Below are 13120 nucleotides of genomic sequence, written 5' to 3'. Positions count from 1 at the left end.
TCAAAATTACACCAATTATATATGCATATCCCTGAGGCTATATGCTATATTTCTTTTCAAAATATTATAATTAGTAAGTTATTAATTACAAAACACTAATACACACATTAATAAGTTAATTCATTTAAATATTTGTGCATTTATTCAACACAAGCGTATTAAGTAAGTCAGTTAGTAAAAATTATTACCAACGTGTACAAAATGTTTCATCTCTCTTTCTTCATCGCAGAGATCTCAAGATAAAAACAGACATTTGAAATAACAAAATTACCTGGTGGTGTCGGCTGAGTTGCAGGGAAACTGTCGACCGACTTCCCATCTGTCATGTTGTGGTAGCACAAACTCGAATCTATCATGTTTCTGAAAAATATATGGACGTAAATAAGGTTTTTAATGGGCTTTAAGAAATTACGTTATGAGTTAGACTTCTGATGTGTTTATAATAAGCCTACGGGATAGCCATAAAGGCAGCCTATTAATAAAACACAAGAATGTGTATTCCTCTTAATGGAGACTGTAAGTAGTGTTATTCACTCAAACTCAAAATAACTTTATTCATATGAGTAACTAAGTACACTTATGAACATCAACAGAAAAGATGTTAAATTGATTCTAAATTTACATTTACTACCAGTTCGCTTTTAAATAATCGTCATATTTATAAAAAGTTTTTAATTATTGATTAACGTTTAGCGAGTAACACTATGTTAAATATCCGTATTAGTAAATTAGGTTAGACTTCAATTACTTATTGAAGTTATACTTCTTTTGGCGCGTTACGGAAAAATTATGAGAGTAAATTTTTACGATGCGACGCTCTGAAGTTAGCTATAGTCAACATTTTAGTTTTTTTCTATTATTAGTGTCGTTTTTTCTACAAACGCAGAATAAGGCGAAAGTTAAAAAAAATTAAAAGACTTTTATCTTGTTACGCCAAAGTATAAGTTCTAACGCGTGTACATAAGTACACACTATAGTAGTAATTTGTTTTATAAATAAATACTCTTAAACAGGTAAAAACTATTTGTCGTTTGGAATTTTAAAACCAGTCCTCTGGTTGAGGAAAAGACTTATCATTAAAGTATACTAATTATTATCGCCATGGATAATTTGAATATGTATATATATTTTTATTATTATTTATTTCTTAGTTATACGTATACAATACAATAACAAATAGTACTTCGTACTGATTAAAAAAAACGGTGTTTATTTATTTATTTATAGCCACGCCAACAAGGCCACAAACAAGAACAGATAAGAAGAAAGAACAAAGTTACAAAATGTATAACCAATGTGTGGCCTCGATAAAAGGCGTGTTACGAAAGGCTGGTGTACCCAAAAAAAACCAGTAAAAATATTATTGCAAAGCGAATACAACATAAATAAGAAGTACAGACAAAAAAAGTGCGTGAGTAAAAAGTACACATGTCAGAAGTGAAACCTCTTTGGCAAACTAATTTTTAAGTCTTGTTCATATTTATACAAATCTAAAACTTTAGATTTCAGAGACTTAGAGGGGAAAAAGAAGATATGTTAGGAATTTAATGAATTTAATTGTCATTAAAATATTAAAAGTGTCGAAAATTAATAAAAATAATATTTTTTTTATTATTTATTTCTTCGATAATAAAAATACGTGGCATTTTAATTTACATTTCGCCATTTGGGATTTCAATACATTATTTTGCATAAGATATAAAATACTAATATTTGATAAATTCTCTTTACGAAATTTTAATTTTAAAAATAGAATTTCTATAAGGTTTCATTCATTCACCCTTCTCACTCTCTCTCAATCGGTCTCTCCCTTTTCATCGACAAAAACGTTGCACATCTTCGTGACTTTCTGTAAAAATTTTACCCTCACTAAAGAGGTTTTACTTCTAAAATAGAAACTAATTTATAAATCCATCTCACTGTCATCTAAGCCGAAAAGAATTTTATAGCTTGCTTCTAAACTTAGAGTTAATATAACAGTTTTCCTCAATCGGTGATACAAGAGTGGTGTCAAGTAGGTACTTTTAAGCTAAGCGCGTTCTTGATTTGATCAGCCCACCACAAAGGTTTTCTTCGAGCTTTCCACCCTCCCTTGCACTACCAGTCTCTCTATGTATTCCTTTCGTCGGGATATGAAGATAGACGCTGCTTTGATGCTACAAGTGATGGATTGGTTGAACCTTGTTTTGGATGCACGATATTCCGAGCATTTGGTCTCATTGGTGCTCAAGGAAGGTTGCGGATACGATTCCACGGGTTTTCCCAGTTTAAGTACCCGCTACAAACTTAGCGCGTAGTAAGCCGGACACATATGTATTACTAATGTAAGTTTGAAGCAATTATTATTCAAAACATTATTGTACACGAATTTCACATTGACTTAACCTTTTTAACGAAAAATCTTGTTTTTTATAAAACAACGGGCAAACGGACAGGAGGCTCATCTGATGTTAAGCGACACCGCCGCCCATGGATACTCTGAATGCCAGAGAGCTCGCGAGTGCATTGCCGGCCCTTTAAGAATGTGAACGCTCTTTTCTTGAAGGATCCTAAATCGAATTGGTTCGGAAATACTTCAATGGGCAGCTGGTTCCACATAGTGGTGGTGCTGCCTTAAATAACGCTCAGTTGTGGAACGATGGACGTCGAGGTGATACCGGTGTAATTTCGTATTCTGCCTCGATGTCCGATGATAAAACTCAGCTGCCGGTATTAATCCAAACAATCTCCATGGTAAATGCGGTAAAAGCACATCTCTACGCAACGCCAAGGGATCAAGCCTCTCGGTAAGGGATTAGTCGACGCTCGCTCTTCGTTAGCAGTATTTTGAGCCCATTTCTGGACAAAGGCCGTCTTTGCCCATGAGCTCTTGTATTCTGTGTATCTCGATTGGTCTATTACGCGTCTACCGCCAAGATGCTATTGTTACAATATGGCATCCTACTACCATTTCATAAGCCTCTTGTTCTGCTGGAGAAGGATGCAAGAATTTTTCCGTTCAACGACCATTTCTTTACATATATTTATAATGCAGTATTTGATTTTTCAGTCAAATTATAATTGCTACTTATGTATGTTTAGGCCAGAAGCGGCCTTGAAATGAATACGATAGCAAATCGAGCATATATATTATATATATGTTTATTGGTTTTATACACAGCAAAATTATATGTATCAGCGACAACTGGTACTACAGCGTGATATGCAAGAACTACTGACATTGATTTTGTCGACGCAGAAAAAATAAAACATCAAACTAACATACTTTTGAAGCCTATATATAATATAAAACATGTTCTCCTGAATCATATTAAAAAGGCTTTAATTTTTTTTTAAATTTAAGGAAATATCTATTACCTATGTAATAATTTCTTTAAAAAAAAAAAATGTTTGAGGCGCAAACTAATGACCAGACGTGTTCCACAGCATAATGCTGAGCCAGGGCCAGTTACAACCACAACACACACACATAATACACTGAAACGGTACCTTATTCAAAAAAAAAATGTAGTTTTTCTTTTTTATTATTATAATTTTGTGTCTGTCTATGTCTAATACTAAGCTAAGTAACTGAGCTTTCATCGAAATAACCTAATTTTTATACATCAGATTCGGTTATCACAAACAACGTATCTATTGTTTTGCCGCAACTATGAGTCAGGGGACTGTACCGACTGGGTCACGTTCTTGTGCTGACTCACAATTGATTACGTGATAAGGATTTATAGTAGGAATGATAAACATGTATGAAAAATTAACCAAACTCTGGATTGCCTATATAACATACATATGTGAAAATATTTTATATATATATATAGTCAAAAACTCGTGGATCAAACGCAAATAGGGGATAGATGAGGTCACCAGCTGCAAAAAATTGTTCTAAGGGAGGTCCCTAAGCAACCCCTGCAGAGTTATAATTTATTTTGCGTTTTTATAAGAAAATTGACTTTTTTTACTAATTCTTATTAAAATTCGAAAATATCTACACCTGTATCTTTTTCATAATATCCACTAGATTGGTACTGATGAGTTCTTGCGTTAGACATACTATTTATAGTTGTTTATTGAGTGTAATGAATATAATATTAAGTTATACGATATAATTTTTTTTCAAATCATAACTTTTTGTTTAATTCGGACCCCACTATGAAAAAAAATTACTCTACCGAAAAGTGCCCCTGTATTACAAGTTTTGGCGCATTTAATAGGGATTCTGAAAAGGTATTGCCATCTATCCCCTATTTGCGTTTGATCCACGACGTTTTGGCCACCCTGTATATATATTTAATTGCAAATCTGTCATCAGCGATCTATTGAAATTTTTCAATCACACACAAATATATTTATTATATTAGGTCGTTACATATGAAATTGGCATTTTGTATGGGAAGAACAAAAAGATTTTTTTTTCAAATAGAATTTATTTAATTAATCAAAGTATGTACCATTGCTATCTGTGCAATTTTGCCAAATACACAATATGTAGTTCATTGATCCCTTTACTAAAAAACCATTCGGACTCGAATCATTAAAATCTTTGAAGGCAGTTTCGACTGCCCCATCAGAGTTGTATTTTAACTTATTATCCACATTTCTAAAAATGGTAATCTTATGGAGGTCCGGGGAGTACGGTGGATGTCTTAGAAATTCCAATTGAAGATGAGGAGCATACCATATTAGAGGTAATATGGTAGCAGTCTATTGTGCAATGTGTGGTCTAGCGTTGTCGTAAAACAGCAGTCGCCTGGAGCGATTGACCAGGCTTGGCCGGATCGTCAGGCCAGATTTAAGAAAGTTACAGTGAACGATCCCGTCAATTTCATATGTAAGGACCTAATATTATATACTTAAATTATTTTTTTCTACGATGACCAATGACAACCATAAAACAAATGTAAATCTTAAATGGGTTAAACTCACCTCCTCTTCTCCTTATCTCGAATCCTGGACCGCGGAGGCGTGCTCCCTAAGAGATCAGCTTCGGACCCATCCCCACATTCCTCCAGGAGGAAGTGCGACGATCGGTGATGGCGCATCACTACATCCTTGGAGTTCCTGTAAAATTATAAATTAAGTAATTATCATAAACTTTTTAGTAGGTTTTGTAAAAATGTTTAAATAAAGGAAGTTATCACATGATATTGTTGGAATTGAATAATATTTGAGTATGGTTTTTTAGTTTCCTGCGTGTACTAAATTTAAAGTCAAACTAAAACATATTTTATGAGAATGCGTATCTATATATTATCTCGTATCATATGCACATATCTTCAAAATAATATCGTTTATATTTTTCAGTTAAAAGGCATTTGAAGTGGATTTTATTTTTTTACATTACTTTTCATAATACATTCAAACATAATCAAAAGTTAAAATTCTTCTCTGAATCAAATATCAAACATTAAATATAGATATACATATATAGTTATATTTATTCCAGTTTTAGTTAAGTTTTTTTATACAGGATCGCTAATAGCTAACCACGCGGCAGATCTGTGGCCAAGAAGCTAAACAGCACGGGAGTGTATTATCTACCCTATTCTAAAAAAGGACTATATTTATTTAAAGGTCTGGGCTTGGCGTATTAAGATAAATACCTACTACGTAAACATAACGCGTACGTTTTTCTGAAATGGATTACTTGACTTGCGATAAAATATATCGTGTAAATTTAAAAATCATGTTCTATTTTCGTCATATTAGACCAGTGCAGATAGCCTTCAAAATAAATAAAAAGTGAAAAAAATTACAGTAGGATGAAACCCATTAGAAAAGCAGGGGAATATGATCAAAATGAAAGGAAAAATAAAATACGGTCGATCTGAGGTCGGGAAGGGGTGGGGGGAGGGAGTTTTAAGGGTAAAAAACGGTTTATCTCGATTTCCGGCAAAACAAAATGAAATACGAAAATTTTAGCCCATCTAAAGGCTAAAAATTTTTTTTAGGTCACTCAGGTATATATAAGTTATCTTAAAATAGTAATAAATAGGCATCTAATTATAATTTAAAGAAGATTCATAGAGAAGTAGGGAAGGGTATGACGGGTCTGGGCGTTACTGCATACGATGTTTTGCATTTTCTGAGAAGATTTACTATGGTAATATATATATATATATTTTTTACCATAGGAAAGTAGAGATTTCAACGAACTGAAAGCATACCAACTTTTTGAAAAAAGCTGAAATTTTGACGTCAGAATTTTCGATTGAAAATTAGGGTGTTTTTTCGATATTAATTCAAAATAAGGTTAAGAAATAAATATTTTTAATCAAATAAATTACAGTATATTTGGGACATAATAAGGTAAGTTTTCACCAAATTTCGTTTAAAAAAATAAATTTTTGTAAAAGATAAAAATAAAAAACCAAAAACTTGGTTTTTTGAATTTTTCACACCAATTTTGAGGTTATGTGAAAAATGTGTGAATACAAAAGTTTTAGATCTTTTTATGACCTACAACTTTGCCATTTAACTTTCTTCGATAGGACTTTTAGTTTTGCCGGAAATCGAGATAAACCGTTCTTTACCCTTAAAACTAACCCCCCCACCCCTTCCCGACCTCAGATCGACCGTAATTTATTTTTCCTTTCATTTTGATCATATTCCCCTGCTTTTCTAATGGGTTTCATCCTACTGTAATTTTTTTTGGTTTCAAAAATTATCGGCACTGGTCTATAATGAATTCAAAGTGTCAAAAATTGGCTATGTTTGGATTTTTTTTCTATAGAGCGACTAGATCTACCAAAATGGACAGATAAACTAATAAACTCCACCATATATTTTTTCCATTCGTCCCACTTCTAGAAACGATGACGAAAAATGGAAAGAAACAATGTAGGTACTTTTTTGGAGTTTGGCGACAGGATTAGGTCCTTAAAGGGCTACGCGTCACCCGCCGGGCCCGAACGACAACTTCTCGGGAAATATCGTCGTATTTATTGGCTATATTAGTTTTAAGTAATTTGCAAATTTCATAAAATATTTGCTATGTTAATAATTCCATCATTGTCACAAAGGTCACTAGGTTCGTTCACCGCGTCTTACAAAACAGGTTGTGTGGAATTGAAAACAAATTTCTGCAAATTTGTAGTGATTTAATAAAAGTATGGTTTTTCTAGTTTTCATAATTTGCGATTTATTATTTTCATATTACATAAGTACTAACAATTAAAATAATAGTACAATTACCCACAATATTTTTTATTTCAAAAAGAATTTTACGTAAAAAAAAATTTGAGTAAGCAACTTCAATCTTTCATTTGCCCAATTTTAAAAAACAATGGACAGGTCTGTACAAGATAAACACTTTAAATTATAGCCTATAGGGAAGCCTGGACTTTAAATTATCGCATGTATAATTATTAGCAGAGATACGACCTCCAAATGTTCAAAAAGCGAGTCTACTCCTCCCTCAAAGGCCGGCAACGCACCCACTAAAAATGGGTGTCTATGGGCTGCGCAGACTGCCCTTTTTGGTCGTCCCGCAAGCTCGTTTGCCCCCCTAATTTATAAAAAAAAAAATGTTGGCAATCAAGATACTACTCCTTCAACTTCAAATTACCGAGGGACAGAAAAAAATTCCAATTCGAAAGATTCAAATTAACGAGTATCAAATTATTATTTTTCCAACAACGGAACAAACCTCTAACAAACCAGAATCTTTAAATTTCCCAAAAAACTATCAGTTAAGACATCTTTCTTTAGTGTGTATGTACCGCTTGAATGTAATTTGTTAATAGCATCTCTCGTTCATCACGCGTGGACGCGATTATCATTAAATCCGCCAAAAGAAAATGTTCAAATAAATGGAACGGCACATTCATTCGTTTAATCCTCAACTAGTAAACGCATTATCGTAACATAATTAAATACGTCATTAAATTACGTAGTTATAACCTTGAACTCGATAAAAAAATATTTGTTTCTTTAAACTTCGAACAGAAAAATGGAAATGTGTCCCTATGAATTAAACTATTATTTAGCAGAATAATTCATTTCCTGAAGAGAACTCATATTCATAAATATTATCAATGTGTAACTATACAAAACTGGGCTTATCAGAAGAATTAATGGACCCATTATCAAATGATACCACAAGAACACTATTTAATATAATTGATTTCATAATATACTTTGATATTAAACATTTTAAAAATCTTGCTAGGAATGTTATACTTCTTATCATTTATAAACTCAAAAATATTAATGAAAGAGAGATAAATCATTATTTTAAAGATAAATAAATTTCATGAAACATATTAAAAGCAGGCGTGGGTTTCAAGGCATGAGGGGGTAATTAAAGATTTAAGTCGGTGCGTGGTAGATATTACCAGCGTCCCCAGCAGCAGCTGCTTTCCTCGCTCATGGAATAAGTATCGCCATTTAGCAAGGAATTGCTGGCAGCGTTAAAAGTGCCACAGAGACCAAACTTTTTTAAATTGTCTATTTATTAATTTTTAAATATATATTTTGATTATTATTATTACTATGTAGGTTAAGAATATTGTAAATACTGTATATTTGTGTGTTGAAAATAATCTGCATATAATCAAAAAAAACAATGTGTTATATTATCATGTAAATCTTAGATTAGCATAGTAATGATACTATAACTTTTCCAATAAACTTATTACACAATATTATCTAGTTAGCCCAAAAAATACAATTCAATATTCATGCACTTTTCTCTTAATTGTATTTTTTTTTCACTTTTCTCTTAACTGTAATTCATTTGTGCATATTCAAAACTATGAATCCTGCTGCCTATACTTAGTACTATGTCTAGATCTTAACCATGAAGTTGTCTCTTTATTACATAAAGGTATCAAAATTACAATCTTTAATACAATTACATATAAAAATGTCACATGTTTGAAACATAATAAAACAATTTCAGCTCTAATTAACTTTTTATTATCCAACATATGTGAATATTATAGAGTAAAACTAAAGAGGCAATTGTGTTTGCACAGTACTATCAGCACTCAGCCGTAACGCTGATATCGAGATAATGAATCTGACATTTATAGCACCTAATAGCACAACCACTTCATTTTACATGGTTATAATCCTTTTCATATTTATAATATGTATTGTAAATTGAACAAACAAATATCCTTGAATTTAAATTGTACTTAACTATCATATACTTATCTACATTCATATCTATATACATATTATCTAAAAATCCATGATGAATTTTGGCGTGAGCTATACAAGTCTAAATAGGCATAGTCTTCAATGATATTAAATGGTATGCAGTTATCATTTAGAATTGTGGTTAAATTTATACCAGTTTTTTAAAAATATATGCTCGAGGCTACTAAATTGATAGATTAGTATTAACTAGCAAACATTTTTTAATAATAGTGGTTTTAAATGTGGATATAATTTGAAATAACATAGCCGAGAATACTAATTAACATTGATTTTACTAAATTATTTAGTACTTTTCAAGGGCAAGGAAAAAGAATTCAAATCAAGGATTGTCAAATTAAGAGTCCACTGTACCATTAAATGTAGGCCGTAAAAGCCAAATTTATTACTAGCGTACAGAGTAATAATTACAAATGGCAAAAGGCAATCAACTTTTTATATTGTAGATCAGTTAAGATTTCATAATTTTCTTTTTTTAAAAGGTAGACTGCATAGTAACAGTGGTTAAGTAAATAAACCTTTAAAGTAGTGATAAAAAAATAAATGTTAATACTTACTCATCATCTGAACTTTGGCCAGAATCATAATTGATGGGGAACTCCAATTTAGACTTCCATTCCTTGTCGCCACTCGAAACCATTTTACAAACACGTTTAATGAGTATTGAATACAAGTTTTATAAACGACATAACACTGTTTTCGTTTCAGTAATATTATTTAATGTAAATCAAACACATTGCATCTTTCACACATCACATGTCAGCGATAGTTTACCACTTTCACTAAAATATCCTCAACTACACAAATAGATGCCGGCATTAAATACTCTATGAGGAACTTTTAACATAATATTTTTAATATCTAACCTATCAAAGAAGTACACGGCCGCAACCAACGACCATACTAATTACTAAGGTACTCTGTGTCTGTGAGTCTGCCTGCTGCCATCCGCTCAGTGATGCCAGCTTCTACAAAATGTTCCCCAACCAACTTTAAATACCTCTAAATAATATAAACTTAAAACCCCTAAATTGTTTACTGTACACCCGGATTGAGAGGTAATTTCAAATAAGAAATACAATCAAGTAGTAATAAGTATTAAATAACGTTTGTAGTTATGCGGTTACATTTTACACATTTACATATATTAATTATTGACCTAATAATATGTATTAATGATAATTTTATATATTATATTGCGTGCCTATTCTTCCTTTAAATTAAGTTTTTCTTGGCATATATTTATTTTGCTTTTATCTAATTTTTAGAAGCATTTTGTACTTTTCTAACCGTTGATCTAATATTGCGATCTTGGGGTGAGTTATTTATTTGGTTTAGTTTGTTGGTTCGTTTGTGGATTAAAATAAAACGTACAAAAAAAGTACCTCCTGAACATCTGGAAAACCTCCAAGTTGGCATCACTGCATCTGCTGTCCGCATTTTGCTATGCAGAACTTTAAATGTTGCCAGTTTCTGGAAAGAAATTCCGGGTTTCAGACAAAATTCCGAAACGAATTTGTATGAAAATAGTCGCGTGACAATGCGAGAGCTAATGTCGTTTCTATACAAATTCGTTAGTTAGTTAAGTCTCAGTATTGCCAAATTAATATACAATTATTATAAACAATTCGTAGATGGTGCCAATATGCATATTAACTTAAAAGTACAAGGAAAATGTAAATAATTAAGAAACCCATTTTCCATACAAACAAATTGAGATAAAATGAGTCAATAAATTTAATTTAAATTTAATACGTGCCAGTTCGGTAGGATTAAAAGAATATCTACAACCGGGATGTACCTAAATATTATCGCTAAGTTCACTTGTGTCGAAATTATACCAAATTAAGATTAATAAGGTACGATATTTTAGCCGCTACGACTTGCATAATGCCTATGCTTTGTTACAGCGGGTGGGGGCTGCTCTTCCTCCGCGCCTCAGATTTTTTATATACACTCTAGGGGTAGGGCAGAAAAGACCACGTGGATAGTGGGGTGCTCTGATTCGGTTTTGGGTACTTTTTGGATAATTTTAAAATTTTCACTTTTACCGTGGTTTCATAAAACCACACAATCCTTTTTTTATTTTATGACCTTCAAGTTAAGATTAATACGCACGCCAATTCATTAACGATTTCGGTCACACCGACAAATCGACTGAGAGGTCAACAAAACTCAAATCTCAAAAGATAAGTGGGACAGAGCAGGGGATGGAGCGTGGGGTCTTTCGCCTACTACTAGACATTTCCCTTCCTTTCACACAAAATCACTTGTAAAAATTGTCAATGGGAACTATACATTGTATTTTTACTGCACACAATATATTATAGTATTGTATTTTATACAAAATATGTTGTTTGTTGTAAAAAACAAAAAAAATATTATTGCGACCAAACGGCTAATAACAGATTTTATTCAAATTTTGAAAATCGTTTAAGATCGTTGAGCTCTTGTGCGTTGGTATGGTATGGTATGGTTTGTGGACTCGTTTTCCGCACTTAGACTCTCACTAGGTCCGTTGTACGTGAGCCCTGGCTAACTGAGCCAGCCTAACTCCTTCCAGAAGCACAGAAGCTTCCTGGGCACTTCGCAGGCTTCACGGAGCGACCTCACTGTTCCGAGGATTTCTGTACGTTGTTTAGCCACAGCCTCGCACTCCAGGACTACGTGGGTGACTGTTTCCTCTGCGTTGAAACAGCCTCTGCACATGGGGCTGTCTGTCGCGCCTAGGACATAAAGGTGTTTATTAAGGAGGCAATGGCCCGTGATTGTCCCTATCATTATTTTGAGGTTATTTCTGGTTAGATTTAAAAGTTGTTTAGTCATTCTTGTGTTAGTCACTGGCAGAACCAATTTGGATTGCCTGCAGTCCACACTTGATGTCCAACGTTGGTGCTGGAGTTCCTCAGATCTCTGGCGAATCCATGTTCGCACTTGCGAGAAGGGCAAGGGTAGGAGCGGATACGGGCCTGCCGGCAACATTTCCGAGCCTCTCCTCGCAAGCTCATCGGCTGCGTCATTGCCGAGAGATCCGCTGTGTCCCTTAATCCACTGTAGGGTGACCCTGTTCGTCAGGGCTAATGCCTCCAGTGCATTGTGGCACTCCAGCACCAGTTTGCTGTTTGTCGTGTTACCCCCTAACGCCATCAGCACAGACGCGCTGTCGGATACGAGCTTAATACAAAAGTTATTAACTCCCAACCGCTTTACGCCTCTGGCTGCTTCGGTTAGGGCAACACACTCGCATTGAAAAATCGAACTGTGTATGCCTAGGGGTAGGTGTGTTTTGATGTTGAGATCTTGAGAGAATATGCCAGCACCGGAGCCGCTCCCTGTCTTTGAGCCATCAGTGTATATGCGTAGCTCGTTCGCGGTCGATCGATCACATTCCTCTTCTCTCAGTTGTACATGGTATTTCTTGTTTAGCATGTGTTGATTAACAATCCTATCGCATGGCGCAGCTATTAGCGGTTGGTATTCTATTGCCCTGTTTAGGATCGCTGTGTGTGTGCTGTAATGATTTTTACCCCATAAATCCAGTACCATAAGCCTGATGGCCGCCAATGCTGCCTCCTGCTGTATGTGTATGTCAAGGGGTGCAACTTGGAGGGCTAGCTCCAAAGCTGAAGTTGGCGTTGTTTTCATGCAACCACTGGCAGCGGACAAGGCAAGCCTTTGGAAGCGCCCGAGTTTAGTTATTACTGTTTGGAGTTCTGTCCTCGGCCACCAGACTAGGGCTCCATAAGCCAGCATTGGCCTGATTACGGCAGTGTAGAGCCATAGCGTAATCTTAGGCGATAAGCCCCATTTGACGCCTAGCATCTTTTTACATTGATAAAAGGCAATCGTGGCCTTGTTTAGTTTATGTTCAAGGTGTTTGTTCCAAAGCAGTTTGCTGTCTAGAATCACACCTAGGTACTTGACGCTTTCTTTTAGTCTTAGTTCTGAGTTGAAGAGTTTT

The 13120-nt window shown here is 34.0% G+C and overlaps 1 protein-coding gene across 3 annotated transcripts in view; it reads right to left on the bottom strand.

Annotated features, from left to right (window-relative positions):
• The window catches only part of LOC125049386 (mitogen-activated protein kinase kinase kinase 4), a 47486-nt gene extending 37422 nt beyond the window's left edge, over nt 1-10064 (bottom strand). For 2 of the 3 annotated variants that reach the window (XM_047648622.1, XM_047648624.1), the window contains exons 1-3: nt 9717-10063; nt 4924-5058; nt 272-360 (exon numbers count right to left, since the gene is read on the bottom strand). In XM_047648622.1, the coding sequence (XP_047504578.1) occupies nt 272-360; nt 4924-5058; nt 9717-9799 (307 nt within the window). In that variant the 5' untranslated portion in view covers nt 9800-10063. Of the gene's footprint in view, nt 1-271; nt 361-4923; nt 5059-9716 lie in introns of all 3 variants that reach the window. The other variant, XM_047648623.1, reaches the window with a different exon arrangement.
• Nucleotides 10065-13120: the final 3056 nt, after the last annotated feature.

This window comes from Pieris napi, chromosome 5, assembly GCF_905475465.1.
Source record: "Pieris napi chromosome 5, ilPieNapi1.2, whole genome shotgun sequence".
Classification (NCBI taxonomy): domain Eukaryota; kingdom Metazoa; phylum Arthropoda; class Insecta; order Lepidoptera; family Pieridae; genus Pieris; species Pieris napi.
This window is presented reverse-complemented; position numbering and strand designations above follow the sequence as displayed.